This window comes from Saccopteryx bilineata, chromosome 3, assembly GCF_036850765.1.
Source record: "Saccopteryx bilineata isolate mSacBil1 chromosome 3, mSacBil1_pri_phased_curated, whole genome shotgun sequence".
In the NCBI taxonomy this organism is placed as follows: Eukaryota; Metazoa; Chordata; class Mammalia; order Chiroptera; family Emballonuridae; genus Saccopteryx; species Saccopteryx bilineata.
The window spans coordinates 201,931,477-201,953,410 of NC_089492.1; the positions used below are offsets into that span (position 1 = coordinate 201,931,477).

At 40.6% G+C, this 21,934-nt stretch overlaps 1 protein-coding gene across 8 annotated transcripts in view; it reads right to left on the reverse strand.

Moving 5' to 3' along the window:
* Window positions 1-258: 258 nt before the first annotated feature.
* The window catches only part of LIMS1 (LIM zinc finger domain containing 1), a 148,051-nt gene continuing 126,375 nt past the window's right edge, over window positions 259-21,934 (reverse strand). For 4 of the 8 annotated variants that reach the window (XM_066268568.1, XM_066268566.1, XM_066268564.1 and 1 more), the window contains 9 exons: window positions 16,270-16,336; window positions 13,590-13,710; window positions 12,644-12,793; window positions 10,751-10,901; window positions 10,159-10,251; window positions 9,726-9,774; window positions 7,111-7,186; window positions 6,726-6,989; window positions 4,477-4,585 (listed from right to left, as the gene is read on the reverse strand). In XM_066268568.1, the coding sequence (XP_066124665.1) occupies window positions 6,767-6,989; window positions 7,111-7,186; window positions 9,726-9,774; window positions 10,159-10,251; window positions 10,751-10,901; window positions 12,644-12,793; window positions 13,590-13,710; window positions 16,270-16,336 (930 nt within the window). In that variant the 3' untranslated portion in view covers window positions 4,477-4,585; window positions 6,726-6,766. Of the gene's footprint in view, window positions 4,586-6,724; window positions 6,990-7,110; window positions 7,187-9,725; window positions 9,775-10,158; window positions 10,252-10,750; window positions 10,902-12,643; window positions 12,794-13,589; window positions 13,711-16,269; window positions 16,337-21,934 lie in introns of those variants that run through there. The other 4 variants (XM_066268567.1, XM_066268565.1, XM_066268563.1 and 1 more) reach the window with 3 other exon arrangements.

Genomic DNA, 21,934 nt, shown 5'->3' on the forward strand with positions numbered 1-21,934 from the left:
GGTATTCGTCTTTTTCTATCTGACTTATTTCACTTTTCACATCATACCTTCAAGATGCATTCATGTTGTTGCAAATGGCAAGATTTCCTTTACTTATGGCTGGGGAATAGTCCAGCGTACAAATACACACCATACTTTCTTTATCCATTCATCCATCACTGGACTAGGTTGCTTCCCAAAGGGCTTTATTAAACATTAGCCCTATCTTTTCATACTTCTATGTCTCAAAGTCATTCAAATTAAACAATACACAACAGATTAATAATTATGAACATTTATTAAGTGTGAAGAGTATACTGCAAAGGTTGCTATATAAAAACATAATTAGCAATAGTGTCCCTGCCATTGAGCTTACAATCTAAAATAAAATACAATAAGAATGCTGTAAGCCTACCTTGAAAATTCCTTAACTTAGAAATGGCTATTTTGGCAAATAAGTGAGGCAAAATGACCTATCATTTCAGGTACAATGTTAATAAGGATTTGAATATTATCGAAAGAATGTTTTATTTGCATCCAGACATTTAGTCTATTAGGCTTGGTAGGAAAAAGAACACTTAGAAATTCAGTAAGAATAATGAGTTATTTAATACTGCCTTGTTGGACTTGTTCAACAAAGACAAGCTTCCTGACCTGAGATTTTTCACAGCCCGAGAAAGCCCCACAAAAAATACTATGAACTAAACCAAGCTTTTTATTCCACTTTTTCCTCCTTTCCCACATGTGGGGGCTCCAATGATAGCCCTATATGGAAGAAAGTATTATATCTAGATAAAAGCCCTAACCAGTTGTACTCCCAGGAAATGCTAATTCATGTTTTAGGAGAGTAGTGAGGCAAGAGCCTCCAGCTGTCAGGGAGGCCTGGCTGTGAGGTGCTCGCAGAGCAGCGCATTCTGCCAGGCAGCACAGAGCAATGCAGAGGAAGAACTAGAATTTTCCGCCAAGATCCTACACAGCAAAGCCTGTACTATTTTGCCTATCTCCACAGTATAATACTTAATAAATACTTCCCAGGTTTCCATTGCTGGTCATAACTTAGCTGATGAAGGCACACTGATGAGATTTTAATTCCTGCTGTAAATGCGAAGACTGTTTCAAACGTCTGAACACTTGCAATCTTAAACTACATATTTAATTATTTTCAATCATCTGTCATTCTTTGAACTCTAAAAAAGAACACTGTAAGTAAGTTATTGGCTAAGTTACCTGAAATCTGAAATAGGATTTACCCTGTCATGTGCACGTACACCTTTATAAAACATGCATATTTTAATGGCTGAGTGTAGCATCCTGAGATGATATTTTTAATAGCAAAACAGTATTTTAGCAATTTTTGGAGAAAACATAATTTTACCCTTCGAAGTCCATGTGGCAACTTTCATTTAGATGATAACAAAGCAAGAGCACAAATTTAAATAATGTTCACAAAGAAATGTTTCACATACAAGTTTATCAAGAGAGAATGGTCCAGAAACTTCAGAATTAAGCTTTTTATGAAATACGAGTCACAATTTTTTACCTAAAATTGACACTTAAACATCCCTCTTCCAATTTAAATGTCATTTATACATTTTACTCATAGCAAATAAAATCCAATTATGAGATTTGAAATGAAACACTTGACACACACATGAACATCATTCTCTTCTAATTAAAGGGCAGAAATTAATTTTAATGTCTCCTAATGAGAGAGAAGAATATTTAAAAATATAATCACAGCTGTGGTAAATAAATCTGAGTTTATAAATCTCAACCAATACACCTATTTTTAGTTGCTAGGTATTGTATGGAGCAGCTAGAATTCCTGATTAAAGTATGTATTTTTTTTTTAAGGCAAGGCAAGTTTATGTATAAAGTATAGGTTATAAAGGCAATATGATTAAAACATATACATTCAGGTTTTTAAGTGATACATTCCAAGCTATGTAAAATTTAATTTCAGGTCCTATTCTAAGACTGTATCTTTGATGTTAAGCTTAGAAGCATAATTGCTGTAATACATAAAAAACTTTCATTTTTCCAATACTGCAAAGTACATTTTCAAATAATAGAATACATTTTTTTGCACAAAAAATATTTTTAAAGAAAGGTGAGATTTTATTTATTTAATTTTAAGTGAGAGAGAAAGAGAGAGAGACAGGCAGGCAAGGAGAGAGATGAGAAGCATCAACTTGTTGCAGCACTTTAGTTGTTCATTGATTGTTTTCTCATACGTGCCTTGACCAGGGGGCTTCAGCTGAGCCAGTGATCCTGCACTCAAGCCTGGGTCCTCAGCATCCTCGGTCAACGCTCTATCTACTGCACCACTACCTGGTATGCTATTTATCTTTTTTTAAATTTTTTTTATTTTTCTGAAGCTGGAAACAGGGAGAGACAGTCAGACAGACTCCTGCATGCGCCCGACCGGGATCCACCCGGCACGCCCACCAGGGGCGAAGCTCTGCCCACCAGGGGGCGATGTTCTGCCCCTCCGGGGCGTCGCTCTGCCGCGACCAGAGCCACTCTAGCACCTGGGGCAGAGGCCAAGGAGCCATCCCCAGCGCCCAGGCCATCTTTGCTCCAATGGAGCCTTGGCTGCAGGAGGGGAAGAGAGAGACAGAGAGGAAGGGGGGGGTGGAGAAGCAAATGGGCGCTTCTCCTATGTGCCCTGGCTGGGAATTGAACCCGGGTCCCCCGCACACCAGGCCGACGCTCTACCGCTGAGCCAACTGGCCAGGGCCTATCTATTTTTTTTTAATTTATTGTTTCTCGCCAGTTGGCTCAGTGGTAGAGAGCACTGGCCCAGTATATGGATGTCCCGAGTTAGATTCCTGGTCAGGGCATACAGGAGAAGTAACCATCTACTTCTCTACCCTTGCCCCTCCTCTCTCTCTCTTTCTTCCCCTCCTGCAGCCATGGCTTGATTGGTTTGAGCACATAGGACAAGGGTGCTGAGGATAGCTCCATGAAACCTCTGCCTCAGGTGCTAAAAATAGCTCAGTTGTGAGCAAGGGCCCTAATTGGGGGTTTCCAGATGAATCCTCGTCCAGGTGCATGTAGGAGTCTATCTCTCTATTTCCCCTCCTTTCACTTGGAAAAGAAAAGGAAAAAATTTATTTATTGATTTTTTTTATTAGTGAGATGTGGGGGGAGAGAGAGAGAGAGAAAACATTGATTTGTTCCTAGATGTGCCCTGACAGGATATCCAACCTGAAACCTCTGCATATCAGGATGCTCTTCTAACCAAACTGGGCTATCTGCCCAGGGCTGCACAAAATTTAAAAAGGCAAACTATTAGCTATAACTGTATAAACTGTAAAAGGGGGGAAGTTCACAAGGAGAATAAAATATAAAACTAAGTATAACTGTATAAGGGGGGAAGTTCACAAGGAGAATAAAATATAAAACTAAGTATAATTTTAAAACTAAGTATAATTATTGCATTTAACAAAACCCCCCCCCAAAACTAGTAGTTCTGAATATATTTGTTTTGTGTTAGTAATGTGTACATTCATTAGATTACTACCAGTTTGATAAACATACTGAGATTTCATAAGATTTGTTTTTCTGGATCTCCCCTATATCCTCCCCAATAGCAGTTGGAATTAATTTTGAGTACAAAGTAAAATAATGTAGTTTTTGTTTGTTTGTTTGTTTTTTTCATAGAGACAGAGAGAGTCAGAGAGAGGGATACATAGGGACAGACAGACAGAAATGAGAGAGATGAGAAGCATCAATCATTAGTTTTTTGTTGCGACACCTTAGTTATTCATTGATTGCTTTCTCATATGTATCTTGACCGTGGGGCTACAGCAGACCGAGTAACTCCTTGCTCAAGCTAGTGACCTTGGGTCCAAACTGGTGAGCTTTGCTCAAACCAGATGAGCCCACGCTTAAACTGGTGACCTCAGGGTCTCACACCTGGGTCCTCTGCATCCCAGTCCAACGCTCTATCCACTGCACCACTGCCTGGTCAGGCTGTTTTGTTTTTAATGAATCATGTAAAAGGTGACTTCTTTTATTTTTAAAAGTTGTATTTAGCCTGACCTGTGGTGGCACAGTGGCTAAAGCATCGACCTGGAATGCTAAGGTCGCTGGTTCGAAACCCTGGGCTTGCCTGGCCAAGGCACATATGGGAGTTGATGCTTCCTGCTCCCCCTGCCTTTCTAAAATGAATATATTTTTTTAAAAAAGCTGTATTTAAGTTTTTGGACCGTAATTAAAATTTAACATTTAACCATGTATTTTTTTATGCTATTTGGTATAGTCTACATTTTAATAAATCAATAAAGGTTATTAACATAGGTAAATCTTGATTTCATCATGTCTTAAATATGGTATTTTATTTTTTAATGAAAAACCATTCATCTAGGTCTTCTTCACTCAACTATTTTGAAAGACAGGTTTAAATAAGGGGGGGTCAGGTCAATGATGTTGTAATCCTTTCCTCTTCTCTGTAAAGATTCTTACAGAGAAAAATAAAAAAGGAAGTTATTTCCTTCCTAAGGTTTCAGCTAGTTTCTTAAGTCTTTTCTTCAGCTCCAACGGAAACTTCTCATAACACTTCTTACAGACTGGCTTCATATCAAACTCCACAAATTTATTCCTAAAGATAATAATAAAAACAATTAGTGGAAATATATTTAACAGACATGTATATAATATAAAATAATTTTATTGAACTAAATGAAGATACTATATGATGACATGCTAGCAAACAACTACAATGTAATTCTAATCTCAATTCCTGTTGTGGTAGATGTAAAAAATTAATAATATTTGAAAATATTGTCCTATAAATTGACCCTATACATCTATCTGTGTGATATAGAATGTGTAATACATTGTAGTCAATGCTAAGTATACATGAAATCTGATGTAAATACAATTTAGGTAAGTCAAGTCAGTTACAGTTTAAGTGCCATAAGAGAACATTTATAAAAAGTTACTTAAAGCAAAGAATTGTATTTCTGTGATTGAATGACCCTCCTTATTGGCAGCTATGAGTTTCTGTCTTTCCTGGCAAAAGAGTTTCCTCCGACCCCCACCCCTCAAAAAAAAAAATCACCTTAAAAAAATCATCTGAAAAAATCTCAAATCAGAATGTGTTATTCTGGTTGGTTGTTTCCCAGAAAGGTTGGTAAGGGAGATATAGGAAAGTTTTTAATCATTATATATATATATTTGTGACAGAGACAGACAGACAGACTGGAAGGGAGAGAGATGAGAAGCATCAATTTCGTTGTTGTGGCACCTTAGTTTCTCAGTGATTGCTTTCTCATATGTGCCTTGACCAGGGGGCTACAGCAGACCAAGTGACCCCTTGCTCTAGCCAGCGACCTTGGGCTCAAGCTGCTGAGCTTTGCTCAAACCAGATGAGCCCGCACTCAAGCTAGCGACCTCAGGGTCTCAAACCTGAGTCCTCTACATCCTAGTCCAATGCTCTATTCACTGTGCCACTGACTGGTCAGGCTTAATCATATTCAATTAATGCAAATGAATCGGAATACCTGTGGCTGAGCTTTGTGAATGATGGCTGTATGGAGAACTCAATTCTGAGAGCAATGCACATTGTCAATTTAGTTGTAAACAGGTTCTGAAGAGGACAAGTTTTCAGATGCCCTCCTATTTGTAATAGTTTTCTAATTTGTAATTATAATAGCTTATTACTATTGAAATCTACAATCCTTAACTGTGAATTGAGTAAATTCAAACTCTATAACTTGCTCATCTTCTGTGAAATTATATTTAGGAAGCACTTAAGTCTGGTAGTCCACTGTCATCTATGGCAAATGATTAAATCTGCTAAAACCTCTTATTTTACACCACCATATGGCAATTATTTTCTAGCTGTTTTTCAGAGATCCTAATGCTATAAGTAACTCAAATGATGTTATACTTAAATTATCAGTTTGATTTAAAATATTGAGTTAAAAATTCTTCCCGAAGTCTTCCTATAACAGAAGCTATCAACACTGCTATTTTTTAAAGGAAGGAAATAAATTATCTCTGCTTTTGGAGAGTGCTAAGCAAACCTTCTCTGTTTTAGTTTCATATTTGAATTTTTAATTCCTCTTTATAGAAAGAAACATGAAAACTGAAAAAATAAAAAACCTTTTAGAGCTCAGAACACAATGGTAACAATAAAGGAAAAACAAGATAATCATGCTAATAATTCAACAGAATTTCAAAGACTAAAACATTTTTCATAAATACAGTTTGAAAACATCAAGAAAATAAATTCATTAACAGTAGCATTGGGCTCTACAGAAACACACAAATACAAGGTGGGCAACAGTAGGCTCACAAGTCATGAGTATGTGAAACAATTTATATTCTTGTGTGACACTGAAATTTATCAATTAAATTAATTAAAAAACCAAAAACCAGGATTACAAAAATTGCAATTATCAGACAAAAATACTTTGAAACTTTTCCCACTATCAAGTGACTGAAATTCTTCCCTTTGAATCTATTAAAAAGAGAGAGAGAAATCTATTTCATATTGTGATTTAATAAAAGAGATAATGGAATCTACAGATTAAGGAACTGAGTGAAGTACAAGCTGGTATTAAGTGTGAACCTTATTCATTTAACCTCTATAATTTTAATAATTATGTGAAAGGACCAGCTCTACACAGGACAAATGCTTGTATTTTTCTCTAAAGGTTACACATACACACCAAAAAAGCAAGTTAAAAAGTAAAAGACAAAAACAGAACAAAAACATATTCTAAAGGACTAACCAAAGAAAAATGTAGTGAACATGACAGAGGGATAGAAAAGTTTACAGACAGACAGGTTTTTTCTTTTTCTGCTTGTCTTTATCCTTTGCTTCTTTCTCCCGTTTGGCAAGTCGCCTCTTAAATTCTTCTGGCATTTTCTCATAACAGTGTTTGCAGACTGGTTTTAGGTCAATTTCAACAAACTTATCCCTTTGAGCAGGACAGAGAAGGAACACAAGAAATAACAGGGAACAATTAAAGGAGGAACTTTTACTTTCAGAAGGCCTGAGTAGAAAGAAGAAAAAAGGAATCAAATAATTCTCTTTTTAAAAACTCTGTGTTTTAAAAAATGTTACCACAAAGTTTTCAGTGTTGGGATTCACACTGGACCAAACTGTATACTTACTTGAGTGTTAATTTTGTATTGCAGGTAGAACAGGCAAAACAGTTCACACACCAGGCCTTGTTCAGAGCAGAGACCACTGGAGAAAGAGGACAAACATCTGGGCACAGACACTGGTATGCAGGGGTTAAATTCCCAACTCTAAAACAGAAGTACGGTTGCTTCCAAGACACTTGGAAGAGGTTACCAAGAGGTTTGCTCACGCCTGGCCTGTGGCAGTGCAGTGGATAGAGTGCAGACTTGGAATGCTGAGGTCCCAATTCAAAACCCTGGGCTGGCCTGGTCAGGCACATGTAACAAGCAACCAATGAACAGCTAGAGTGAAGCAACTACCACTCATTCCCCGTCACCCCCCTGTAAAATCAATAAATAAAATCTTTAAAAAAAAAGAGGTAAACCTTATATCATTAATGTTTATTAAACCAATCATTTTTTTCACATTAAAAATGTATAAACTGGACAATTAATATCTTCTATAAGTATAGGCTTCATCTCAGGAAAGGCTATTCATTCATTCATTCATTCATTCATTCATTCATTTATTCATTCAAAGTGAAAGGAGGAGGAATACAGAAACAGACTCCTACATGCACCCCAACCAGGATCCACTTGACAACCCCCATCTGGGGATGATGCTCTGCCTATGTGGGCCCATGCTCACAACCAAGCTACTTTTAGTGCCTGAGGCAGAGGCTACATGGAACCATCCTAGTGCCTGGGGCTGATGTGCCAAGAGCAGGCCTTCCAACCAGCGACCTCAGCATTCTAGGTTGACGCTTTTTCCATTGTGCCACCACCGGTCAGGCCACAACCTTTATTTTTTTTAGAAATTAACTCGGTTCAGTTCTAGTTACTGACCTGTTTCTTTTTTTATTTTATTTTTTATTTTATTTATTCATTTTAGAGAAGAGAGAGAGAGGAGAGAGAGACAGAGAGAGAAGGGGGGAGGAACTGGAAGCATCAACTCCCATATGTGCCTTGACCAGGCAAGCCCAGGGTTTCGAACTGGCAACCTCAGCATTTCCAGATCGACGCTTTATCCACTGTGCCACCACAGGTCAGGCCAACCTTTATTTTTTTTAAGATATATATAAAAATCAACTTTCATTCTTCTTGCATTTAAAACTTTATTAGGTATTACTGCTCTATGTTTCTTGAAAATGCCTGACTGAACTTCACTTATCAGCAAACTATTCATTGAAGGTGTGAATTTAGGAAATGGCACATCAACCTTGACTAATAGTTAAAATCTTTTTCTTTCCTTTGAGTATCCTATGAGGCACATAAATGGTATACAACAGGCCTTCACACCAAAGCTCCTGTCCTCTCACTCCTGTGGACAATGTGGTGCCTGTGTAAGAGGCATATGTCTGTCAGATAGTTTTCTTGGCACAGTGCTTACCTTCCAGCACACTTTCCACTGCTTTCCTGTCCCTACTGCCACTGGTCCAACAAAGAAATATGGAATATAGAAGTAATTAAAAAAAAAATCCAGACATTAATGTATTCACCTATAGGAGTCTTTTTTTTTTTTTTTTTTTTTTTTTACAGAGAGAGAGTCAGAGAGAGGGATAGATAGGGACAGACAGACAGGAACGGAGAGATGAGAAGCATCAATCATTAGTTTTTCATTGCATGTTGCAACACCTTAGTTGTTCATTGATTGCTTTCTCATACGTGCCTTGACTGCGGGCCTTCAGCAGACCGAGTAACCCCTTGCTCGAGCCAGTAACCTTGGGCTCAAGCTGGTGAGCTTTTGCTCAAACCAGATGAGCCCTCGCTCAAGCTGGCGACCTCGGGGTCTCGAACCTGGGTCTTCCGCATCCCAGTCCGACGCTCTATCCACTGCGCCACTGCCTAGTCAGGCTATAGGAGTCTTTCTTTCAAAGCTGAGAACATCTTGTGACAGCTGCTCTCATCTGGTAACTGTCCCATGTAGGAAGACACTGTCTTTTCAATGGAACTAAAGATGGCTTTCTTGAATTAATTCTTTTGTAAACTACATGGGGGCATTATTTCAAGTATTACCCAAGTTAGGTTCTCTGCAGAGAACCATGAAGCATGCTGAAAACAGAAATGTTTAAACTTTGACAGGAAGTTTCTGGCAGAACTGAGTGAGTGACTATTAGCAAACACAGCTGTGTTCTGCTCCAGTCAATTAGCTGCCTAATCACCCCAGAGCAAGGGTGCCAAGATCTGGAAATACCTACTAGTAACTGCCAGGTTCCAGGATCGGCAAGATTAAAGTGACTGCCTGACCACTATGGCAGATTGAACTGTTCTTAATAAACACTGCTTTACAGATTCCAAATTATATAATTCCAGGGAAAGGACAGAAATAGGTTCTAGGCCTGGCCATCAATGCTTTCTAAATGCTTTCTACATTTCCTAGTTTAACAACCATGTATATTGACCTAAAGTATTATCATAAATGAGTAACAAATATGACTTGTAGGCTGTTACCATCTTACTGCTATAAATCTTGGGAAATATGCCAAAGAAAGAGAAAAAGTAAATGATAATAATCACATTCTAAACAAATAGCAATCTCTCGATGTCCACATTTCCCAAATATTTTTGTGTGAAAATGGTGCCACATAAAGTTCCTAGTTACTTACCATCCCCTTCGATAACGCGGTTGCAGTGGAAACAAACATCACCAAATAGCTGAAAAATGAAAAGGTAGCAAAATTCAAGATGTGTAAGAACTAGGTTTTAAGACACCAAACATTTCTTATAATTCCAGCTCTTTCTACCACATAAACATGAATAGCTGACTCCCTCATCCAGACTCATCCATCACAGCAGACAGTGAGCAGCAGCTCGACTAATGTTACTTGTTATGATGGAAATAATGCACTTTTCATCACTATCAGAAACAAAAAGGCTCTGGGGACGTTCCAGATTTGAGGAAGCTGAAGGAATATGATCGCCGAGACTAGGTCCAAATAAGAGTGGAAAAAATTATCCCAGAGATTTCTTTGTAGCTAAAACACTGATAATCTTAAAGTCATAGATGTGCATCTAGTACCCAGTGAGCATGAACAGTACCTGGTTATAGTGGGTTTCACAATATGCCAGGCCCTTCCGTTCATAATGGCGATGTCCAAGAAATGGTTTTTCACACTTGGCACAAACAAAATGCTGAAAACAAATGTCACAAGTCATTTCTGAATTGCCATATTTTACTTATTTAATGAAGTCAAACCCCAAAGTTAAACTATCCTCGGAGAAGATTCATGAAAGTTTGAGGCAGTGGCTCTGTCTGGCCACAGGCATGCCCAGCGCACTTTCTGTTTTAACTCAGGCATCCCAGACAAGTTACTCCAAGACCCAGCTGATCAAAAAGCATAGACGGCAGAAGGTGAGTGTCTGAGCAGCACCTGTAAACAAGGCCACCACAGACGGACTCTGACACTTATAGCCTCAAGAAGATTTAAGCACAGAAGAGCACATCCTACATCATTACCCTGAGCTCACAAAAGCCGTGTATGAACGTTCTGTAGTCCTAATTTTCTACAAAGTCAGTTGTCTTTAAAATGTTCGTATTTGTATTTAATCTTTAAAATCTCCCAATCCTGCTAACACATCTGAACCAAGAAAATTAAAAAGTACTGTTGCGCCTTAATCATGTAAAACTCACCTCCACATGCCACTGCTTGCCCATGGCATTTACCACACGCCCTTCAATGGGCCGTCGACAGGCACCACAGATGGGGACCCCCATTTTATCGTGGCACGGCAAGCAGTATAGCTCTCCTTTCAGCTCCCGAGCATCAGCAGTCAGCTCCTTCCTGCCACAAGGAAGACACATGACTGATTGGACATTGGGTAGTGGGCACATAACACAATCAACAGTTCAGTTGCCATAGAGATGTTTAACTTGAAACCTATGTAATCTTGGTGATCAATGTCAGCCCATTAAATTTAATTAAAAACAAATTATGTAAACAAAAACAACAACAAAAAACAGACCACAATGTGGCTAACACTTTTTAGAGGGTTTTGAAGATGTCACTGTAGCCATCCCTGTAACAGCTGTGCCCGCCTGGTGATCAGAGCAATCCCAATGAATAGATTAATAGGTTTGGATATGTTTTACATTCCTATTGAAACATCAAAATTGGCCTGACCAGGCAGTGGTGCAGTAGATAGAGCGTCAGACTGGGATGCGGAGGACCCAGGTTCGAGACCCAGAGGTCGCCAGCTTGAGCACAGGCTCATCTGGTTTGAGCAAAAAGCTCACAAGCTTGGACCCAAGGTCGCTGGCTCAAGCAAGGGGCTACTCGATCTGCTGAAGGCCCGCGGTCAAGGGACATATGAGAAAGCAATCAATGAACAACTAAGGTGTCGCAATGCGCAACGAAAAACTAATGATTGATGCTTCTCATCTCTCCGTTCCTCTCTGTCTGTCCCTGTCTATCCCTCTCTCTGTCTCTTTAGGAAAAAGAAAAAAAAGAAACAAACATAAAAATCATACAATAATGATAAAATGTACCAATAAGTCAGACACATGTGCCCACACTGGTCACATCTACCATTTCCTTGTTATTATTATTCCATTTCTAAACGTTTGAGTATGCCTTTATTTTTAGACTCCTCTGTCAATAAACATGCCGGACAGCTCCAATTAACCAGATGGACTTACTTCAATTTCACCTGTTCAAATAATTCTTTGAAAGTGCTTACGAAAAATGAGAAATATCCCACCAGAGGGAGGATAGGCAAGGAAACTAGGTTAGGCACAAACTGATAGTCACAAAAGGGATGATATGGCTGCAGTTACACCACATAGCTGTTCTTGTGACCTTGACGTGGGTGGGGTGGGGGTTGGGGGAGGCTACAGCAGAGCAAGTGACCTCTTGCTCAAGCCAGAGACCTTGAGCTCAAACCAGTGACTATGGAGCCATGTCTATGATCCCACACTCAAGCCAGCGACCCCAGGATTTCGAACCTGGGTCCTCTGCATCCCAGTCTGACGCTCTATACCCTGTGCCATTACCTGGTCAGGCATTTTTTTCTTTTAAATTTTTATACTACATAATAAATTCAGAAAATCATAGCCTAAGAATTATCTTGAGTTTTTGAAGAAAAACAATTAAAAATCTCTAATTTAAGATACTTAGAGATAACACCCTAATAATTAAAACTGTAAAAGTTATAGATGTAGAAAGATAAAACTTTTGATTTTAAAATCCTGTATTGACAAAACAGTTTTTGAGATGATTGGGGAATTTTAATATGGTCTGAATATTTCAAGGTATATACATGTGTGTGTGCGTGTGTGCGCGCGCACACACGCACACACACAGTGTTGCACATAGTCAAATGTGGCAAAACGTTAGCTGAAGAAACTAAATGAAGGGAATGTAGGTATTCTTTATATTATTCTCTTGACTTTACTATAGTTTTAAAATTTTCTGGATTAAAAGTTGAAGAAAAACAAATTTTGTTTGCTGGAGTAACAGAAATACAGATAAATGTGATCTAGTATTTTATTTCTACTACTTGTGCAGTAACAAGGAAATCACAATACCCGCAGTTGGCACAGTTGAAATGGTCTGGATGGTAAGGGTCATTCTTGAATATTAGCGGCTGCTCATCGATGATGGCGTGGCATTTCTGGCAGATGTACTTCCCAAGGCCCCTGGCTTTCTCACGATTATGACAGGGGCGACACAGATGTCTAAACAGAGTCAAAACTTTTTTAGAAACTTAAATTTAAAATCAAAGGTTCTTCCTAACAATTAAAAAGAAATAGACCCTGGCCGGTTGGCTCAGTGGTAGAGCGTCGGCCTGGCATGCAGGAGTCCTGGGTTCGATTCCTGGCCAGGGCACACAGGAGAAGAGCTGATCTGCTTCTCCACCCCTCCCCCTCTCCTTCCTCTCTGTATCTATCTCTCTTCCCTTCCTGCAGCCAGGGCTCCACTGGAGCAAAGTTGGCCCAGGCGCTGAGGACGGCTCCATGGCTTCTGCCTCAGGCGCTAGAATGGCTCTGGTCACAACAGAGCAACGCCCCAGATGGGTAGAGTATCACCCCCTGGTGGGCATGCCGGGTGGATCCGGTCAGGCGCATGCGTGAGTCTGTCTGACTGCCTCCCGTTTCCAACTTCAGAAAAAAAAAAAAGGAAATATGCTTCCCATGTCTGTCAAAATAAATTAAAGAAACCATTTTTTATAAATCACTGGTGACTTCATAGAGCAGAATCAAGACACTACTTTTTATATGAATAATTATTTATTCCAATCCAAATAATCTGACTGATATTTAAGAAACTCCATTTTAAGTATGTACCCCTCACTTTTGTCAGCCCACACATGTGGCAGCTGAACAAATATAGCTGCACAGAAATACTAGGACCCTCTTATAACTGGCACCAGTTTTGAGTCCTAAAGTACCACCATATAGTCCCATGAGAAAATATGCATGACCTTGTAGTCACTGTATCCACTCACACCTGACAAGGATAAAGAACTCCTACCTCCCAGCATTCTTGACAAATCCAATATCTGCCAGAACCTCCTGGCAAAGGTCACAGCGGAAACACTCAGGATGCCAGCTGTTGTTCATGGCTTTGATAACTCGGCCAATGATGAATTCACCTGTGAGGAAGTAACAACAGAGGATATCCATCGTGGCATTTTATTGCCAAAAGCAATAGGGGAAAAAACACAAGGAAAAAAAATACATTCAAACCTTTTTCTAAAACAGTAATTTTTTTTTTTTAGATTTTATTCATTCATTTTTAGAGAGGCAGGAGAGGGAGGGAGGGAGGGAGGGAGGGAGAGGGAGAGGGAGAGGGAGAGGGAGAGGGAGAGGGAGAGAGAGAGAGAGAGAGAAAGGGAAGGAGCAGAAAGCATCAACTCCCATATGTGCCTACCAGGCAAGCCCAGAGTTTCAAACCAGGGACCTCAGCATTCCAGGTTGATGCTTTATCCACTGCGCCACCACAGGTCTGGCCACAAACAGGGAATTTTATGTATGTGTTTACCACAGGTCGACATTGTATCAGAAGACTATGGTCTATTTCATCTGAGACCTTGTTTTTGATTCTGTAGCTGTGTTTTCGGGCTGTCCTATCACATCTCTGAATCATCATTGACACAGAAAACTGAGATCCACGGCATATGTTCTTGTAACTTGTGCCAAATTTCTTTTCTTTTTATTATTTATTTATTTTATACATTGTAGAGAGGAGAGGGAGACACACACACACACAGAGAGAGAGAGAAAGAGAGAGAGAGAGAGAGAGGAGAGACAGAGAGAGAAGGGGTGGAGGAGCAGGAAGCATCAACTCCCATATGTGCCTTGACCAGGCAAGCCCAGGGTTTCGAACTGGCGACCTCAGCGTTTCCAGGTCGACACTTTATCCACTGCGCCACCACAGGTCAGGCCAAATTTCTTATTTCATTAAACCTTTACAACATCCTACTCAGTCTCTCCAATCTCTGGAGATCTCCCAGAGAGCTGTGCTGTGAGCAGCCAGGGAAGGGTACAGGCGCAGACAAGCCAGGATTGTGAAGCCCACAGCCCATCTCTGGGTGCCATGCATGTACTGATAGCTCTCTGTCTCTGCTGGCAAACCCAAAAGCAAGTAGGTGAAGTTTGCATTAACAGGGGAAATGAACATTCCAAAAGATCATCTACCAGAAGTCCTACTAGTTAGTTCTGAAATACTTTTATATCACATGTCCTTAAAACTCAATTCTCTCGGGTTCTGATACTCTTCTAGTTTATTTATTTATTTATTTTTGTGACAGAGAGGGGAACAGATAGGAACAGACAGACAGGAAGGGAGAGAGATGAGAAGCATCAATTCTTCGTTGCAACATCTTAGTTGTTCTCCTTCAATTTTTTTTTTTTTTTTGTATTTTTCTGAAGCTGGAAACGGGGAGAGACAGTCAGACAGACTCCCGCATGCGCGCCCGACCGAGATCCACCCGAGATCCACCCGACACGCCCACCAGGGGCGAAGCTCTGCCCACCAGGGGGCGATGCGACGCCCCAGAGGGGCGTCGCTCTGTTACGACCAGAGCCACTCTAGCGCCTGAGGCAGAGGCCAAGGCGCTAGAGTTTGTTTGTTTTCTCATGTGCCTTGACGGGGTGCTACAGCAGACCAACTGACCCCTTGCTCCAGCCAGTGACCTTGGGCTCAAGCTGGTGAGCCTTGCTCAAAGCAGATGAGCCCGTGCTCAAGCTGGCGACCTCGGGGTTTTGAATCTGAGTCCTCTGTGTCCCAGTCTGATGTTCTATCCACTGTGCCACTGCCTGGTCAGGTCCAGTTTATTTTATATTAATAATAGAAAAGGCTCAGGCCGGGGCTCAGTGGATAGAGCATTAACCTGGCATTTAGACACCCTGGGTTCAATCCCTGGTCAGGGCACACAGGAGAAGTGACTATCTGCTTCTCTTCTCCTCCTTCCCCCCATCTCTCCCTCTTCCCCTTTCACAGCCAGTAGCTCCACTCGTTGAAGAGTTGGCCCTGGGTGCTGAGGATAGCTCAGTTGGTTGAAGCATCAGACTTAGGCACTAAAAATAGCTGTTGTTTTGAGCATCGGCCACAGACAGGTGATGCTGGGTGGATCCCAGTCGGGGTACACGCAGGAGTCTGTCTCATTACCTTCTCTTTCTTAAAGAAAAAAAAGACAGGACTGGTCAAGTACCTAAATGCTATATATTTTTTTTGTATTTTTCTGAAGTTGGAAACGGGGAGGCAGTCAGACAGACTCTCGCATGCGCCCAACTGGGATCCACCTGGCATGCCCACCAGGGGGCGATGCTCTGCCCATCTGGGGCATTGCTCTGTTGCAACCAGAGCCATTCTAGCGCCTGAGGCAGAAGCCATAGAGCCATCCTCAGCGCCCGGGCCAACTTTGCTCCAATGGTGCCTCGGCTAAGGGAGGGGAAGAGAGAGACAGAGAGGAAGGAGAGGGGGGGTGGAGAAGCAGATGGGTGCTTCTCCTGTGTGCCCTGGCCGGAATCAAACCCGGGACTCCTGCACGCCAGGCCGACGCTCTACCACTGAGCCAACCGGCCAGGGCTCTAAAAGCTATTTATAATGAGTACCAACACTCATGTTTACCACTGACATTTAGTAGTGTTAAGTGACATAAGTAACTTGGAAAATTAGTGCTTATTTTACATGCAGCAGCAACACTTACCACACTGATGACAGCATGGTGCAAAGAGCATCTGGAAGTCATGTTCACAGTACTTCCTTCCTTCAAACTGAAAGAGAAGGTGCTTGTCAAGACAAACCATCAGAGGATGAATACTACTATTCCATGTAGACAACAGGAAGAATGTCTGTGAACTAAGAGCTCAGCCCTAAGAATTTATAATTCTACTGAGATTTAAAAAGCAGATATACTTTTGTACCTTCCATTCACCTGCATGTGGGCTCAGGAAAGATACAATGATAAGTTGAGACTAGAACTAACACTCTGCCTTCAGTATATGGTGACCTTGCCTCTAACTACGCTTAACTGTTTCCTGGCTCACCTACTTCACCCTTAAGATCTGACAAAAGCTGCCTGACTAGGCGGTTGTAGAGTGGATAGAGCATTGGCCTGGGGCGCTGAGTACCCAGATTCGACACCCTTAGGTTGCTGGCTTGAGCATGGGATCATAGAAATGACCTCATGGTCGCTGGCTTGAGCCCAAAGGTTGCTTGGCTCAGCTGTAGCCCCCAGGTCAAGGCACATATGAGAAAGAAATCAATGGACAACTAAGGTGCTACAATGAAGAACTGATGCTTCTCTCTTTCCCTTCCTGTCTGTCCCCCCCACCCTCTTTTAAAAAAAATCTGACGAAAGCTACAGGCCCTACTCCCCGGAAAATATGCACATACATACAAACCCTTTCCCCTCTGTTTTAAGGTTGATATATAAAATATTTTACTCCATACTTAAATATTTACAAAGGGTAAATATTCTAGCATATTTTAAATTTAAATATTTTAAAATGGGATCAAAACCCTTTAAAAAAATTAAAATGTCTTTATTAACAGTTGGAAATTTTATATCCTTCATGTCTCTCCTTAAACTGTTTCCATTTAATTCTCCCAAAGTTTTCTCTTAGTATATTTTTTATACTAAGTCTTTAATCCCCCTACTATACTTTGTAATTAATATGTTTTACTTTCTGAATCCCTAAGGCTCTAAAGTTAACATGTTTCTGGAGTAAGTTTTCATTATAATGATTATTAGCAAAACGTAAGTTACAAAGTTTAAATTTTACTTTTTACAATTTATTTACTTGAAAAGCATATCTCAATGAGATGAGCAGGGCTATTCTTTCCCCTCATAATTATTTCATGCATCCATAGATAAATATGACTTACCACTAAAAGAGCCATTAATTCTAGATTAATTTTTCTATTTTGAAGGTTGCTTTTACCCTTTCCACATAAAAATGTTGTCAAAATGTCTTCTTTTGAATCTTTGAGCACCTTATAATTTGTATATTAAAAAACACACTCTTTGATTATCAAAATCTACTTTTAATAATATATCAATTGTCAACCCAATTTCCTCAATTATGAAAGCTGTCTGCAGTTTTAGCTAATTCAATTTATTGAGCATATCCACAATAGCTTAATTGGCAAACCAGCCAAAGCAGATTTATTTTGTGCCAGAAAAAGTATTACTTCATTTTAAAATTCAAATTAATAAACTCCAATACATTTAATGAATCTCTTTTTAAAAGTTACAAACAGAAGATAATAAATCAACACGTTATTACTCAACACTTTGTTATAATGTAATGCATTATCATGTGTAGCCCAAAGGAGAAGTTAGTTAGGAAGTGAGACGTTCCTTTGATTAATATATATTATGTACATATATAGAAATCTGATATTTACCCTTTACTAGTAATTTTAAAGAGAAATCAAATATAAGAACTCAGAAATCACCCCATTAAATTAGTTAGAAAATGGTCAACTTTCCCCCTTAGTGGTGGGAGAATGGTTTTAGAGCTGTTTGTCTCCAATGGCTATTTCAGTTTAATAGTAAAGACTGGTTGATGATGGGGGTGCAACAAAAACCAGAAGGAAGAGAGAATGTTCTATGGACTATTTGTTTTTTTTCTGTGTGTGGCAGTTTTAAGTTACTAGTTTTTAAAATCAGTACTTTTTTTAAAACAAACTTCCTTCCTCATTTATTTATTTATTTATTTATTTATTTATTTATTGTGGCAGAGAGAGTCAGAGAGAGGGACAGACAGACAGGAAGGGAGAGAGATGAGAAACATCAATTCTTCGTTGCGGTTCCTTAGTTGCTCATTGATTGCTTTCTCATATGTGCCTTGAACAGGGGGCTACAGCAGACCGAGTGACCCCTTGCTTGAACCAACGACCTTGGGCTCAAGCTAGTGACCTCGGGGTCTCCAACCTGGGTCCCCCATGTCCCAGTCAGACACTCTATCCACTGGGCCACCACCTGGTCTGGCTAAAATCAGTACTTTTTAATGGAAATTATTTGACTAGAAATCAGTCACAGAATTTTGAGACCAATTAAAACAAGGTTTAATGAAAAATAATCAACTTTTACTCTGTATTTAATATACAACATATATCTTAAAAATAAAACAAAACAAAAAGTGAGTCTAGCAGTTAGCAAATATATTTGTTAGGAGAAGGTAGAAAACATTAGCATTGGCTATAACTTGAGTCTTTTGAGACATGAGTCAAATGGGTAACATCTGTGTTAAGAACATGAAGCATGGCCTGACCAGGCGGTGGCGCAGTGGATAGAGCGTCGAACTGAGATGCGGAAGGACCCATGTTGGAGACCCCAAGGTCGCCCGCTTGAGCGTGGGCTCATCACCCAAGGTTGCTGGCTTAAGCAAGGGGTTACTCGGTCTTGCAGAAGGCCCACGGTCAAGGCACATATGAGAAAGCAATCAATGAACAACTAAGGTGTCGCAACAAAAACCCGATGATTGATGCTTCTCGTCTCTCTTCGTTCCTGTCTGTCTGTCCCTATCTATCCCTCTCTCTGACTCTCTGTCTCTGTAAAAAACAAAACAAAAAAAACCCATGAACCATGGACACAGACTGCTTGGTGTAGGTCCTGGTTGAACCCCTCACAGGCTGTGTGACTTGGGTAAGCTGTCTAATCTTTCAGTGCCTGGTCCGAGTCACAAGTCCATTCTGTTTTGGCTGTTTATTCTGGCTCATAACACACACTCATTGTGTTCACAATTTCTTACCACTGCTCTCTTTAAAAGGATGAGTCCTTTTGAAATTAGGGAACAAAAAAGCCAAGTCCTACATGGCAAATTGTCATGACTACTCCTCTCTCTTCAAATTTGCCACACATCTGAATACAGAATATCCAGTATAGTCTGTAGAGCCAAGCTTTATCCTTAACAAGAAAATACATGAGGTGAGGAAAGACTGGAGAGCCTTGTGGGTTTATAAAGTCCAAGACTAAGCCCTTCAGATTGGTGTCCTGGAGCAACTCATCAAAGTAATATTTCAGGTTCCTATCTTTTCTAAAGTGGGGGAAGTGCTATAGTGAATACGAACATATAAGCCGGCAAATCAACATGAGGAAGAAGAATCCAGAAGTTGAGTTCCTTGGAGCCATCCACACTGTGAACCTGTGCATACTGGGCGTGCTCAATCAGCACGAGGACATGCAGGAGCAGAGCTTCTGCCTCTTTTCTATAGTGAGTACAAAGGATCAGACACAGCTATGGCCAGAAGGTGATCCAAAGTAAAACTACAGGATGTAAGATGAAGAAAATTCAGAAATCATAAATTTGGAAGAATCAAACTTCCATAAATATTTCCTTTCTAGATAATCACATGTTACAACCCCAAATTGGTTTAAAATACAATAAGACTAAGAATATTAATGCTCCAAATTAGTAATGTTTAAATGAAATGCCACAGTTCCACCTTCTGCAGGGACAGGGGTAGTTCAGTATGGGCGAGGATGACCTCTAGCCAAGAGTAGTTCTGCCTTTAACTGGTTTCAGGTTGGGAGTTTTAGGAAGATTCTCTTTCAGGAGGGAAAAAAAGAATTGTGCTGCTTTAATGAAAGCTCAGAATTGGAAACTTAGCCAATGGTCTCATTTGACGTTAAAGTTGAAAACTTCAATATTTGTACTCATTTGTCGTAAATTGTTTTTTTTTTTTTTTTTTCTGAAGCTGGAAACGGGGAGAGATAGTCAGACAGACTCCTGCATGCGCCCGACCAGGATCCACCTGGCACGCCCACCAGGGGCGATGCTCTGCCCCTTCGGGCTTTGCTCTGCCGCGACCAGAGCCACTCTAGCGCCTGGGGCAGAGGCCAAGGAGCCATCCCCAGCGCCCGGGCCATCTTTGCTCCAATGGAGCCTTGGCTGCGGGAGGGGAAGAGAGAGACAGAGAGGAAGGAGGGGGGGGGTGGAAAAGCAAATGGGCGCTTCTCCTGTGTGCCCTGGCCAGGAATCGAACCCGGGTCCCCCGCACACCAGACCGACGCTCTACTGCTGAGCCAACCAGCCAGGGCCTGTCATAAATTGTTTTGAAGTGAGTAGTCAGCAGGGAAGAAACTCATATTGTTGCAGTTTCCTCTCAACCAGTCTTCCCCTACTGGGTGTCAGTCTTCCTGAGGAATCATGATTCAGTGTAAGAGAAAACGAATGCAGAAATCTCTTGTAAAACATCTTTACGCTAAATCTGTCATCATAAATTATCTTTCCTTAAAAAAATTAAATAAATAAATTATCTTTCCTGTTATGCAGGAAAGATTTCTATTTTGTGGTAGGGACAAAAGGACAGGATACATTTGGGAAATTCAAACTAAGAAGGCAAGAGAAAGGAATCTGCAGTGTCACCACAAGAACCAGCCCTACTGTATGCTATGCTAAGATGAAAAGGCTGCCCACCCAGTCCCTAGTTTTTGGTTCAGCCCATCATGATTTGTAATACACACTTTCATAACTACTGGTTCAATTTCACTTCCAAAAGTGTTTTTTAGAGGAAAAATTTAAGGTAATCCTTTTATTGGAGATAATCCCAGATGTCATAAAGTCAGATTTAGGAACTACTAGATGGCTATATATAATTGGTGTTAGAGTCTGAGATGTCTCTGTTCTTTCATTTGGGGCATGTTTCTTTGTCTCTTCATTTTGTCTGCTTTCTTGTGATCATCTCTGTGTATTAGATAGATCTACTATGTCTCCCAATTTTGGTATGGTGGCCTCAGAGTGTAGGTATTTTGTGGGGCCTGGTGGTATAATATTACTGATCACATGACCGAGGTGCTCCAGGAAATGTCTCTTGTGTGGGTTTGTGAGTCCTCTTGTAGTTCAACATTAATTACTATTGGCTCATTTGTGAGGAGGGTTAACCCTCAGGTTGACTGACCCTGAAGATCAACGTGAAACAGTGTATGAACCGTTGTGGTGGCCTGTCACTCAAAGCAGAGCTGGCCTCAAGATGGTCTGGTGCCTACCAGCACCTCCCTTTGGGTGTGCCACTGGTATGACTAATTGGGTTGTGCTCTGAAGCCCACCACTGGGTGTGTTGATTTTGGGTCCACTTGAGTAGGACCCCACTGCAGGTCAATGTCAGATGCTGTCTGTAATTGGCCTTATGCTACCTGTCTGAAGTTGCCAATCTTTCACAGTGTGTGGTTGACTCTACTGGGTATGGATGTGCATGGGGAGGGTTCAAGCTATGTATAAAGCTTGGCTTTCAACAGCTCTGAGCCCAGAGGAAGATCAGTAAAAGACCAAAGGTACACAAAGATATGCCTCTACCTGATGGCTGCTCTGCCATCCTCTGAGGCTGCCTGGACTTTCTTGAGAGCCTTTTGAGCAGTCTCTTCC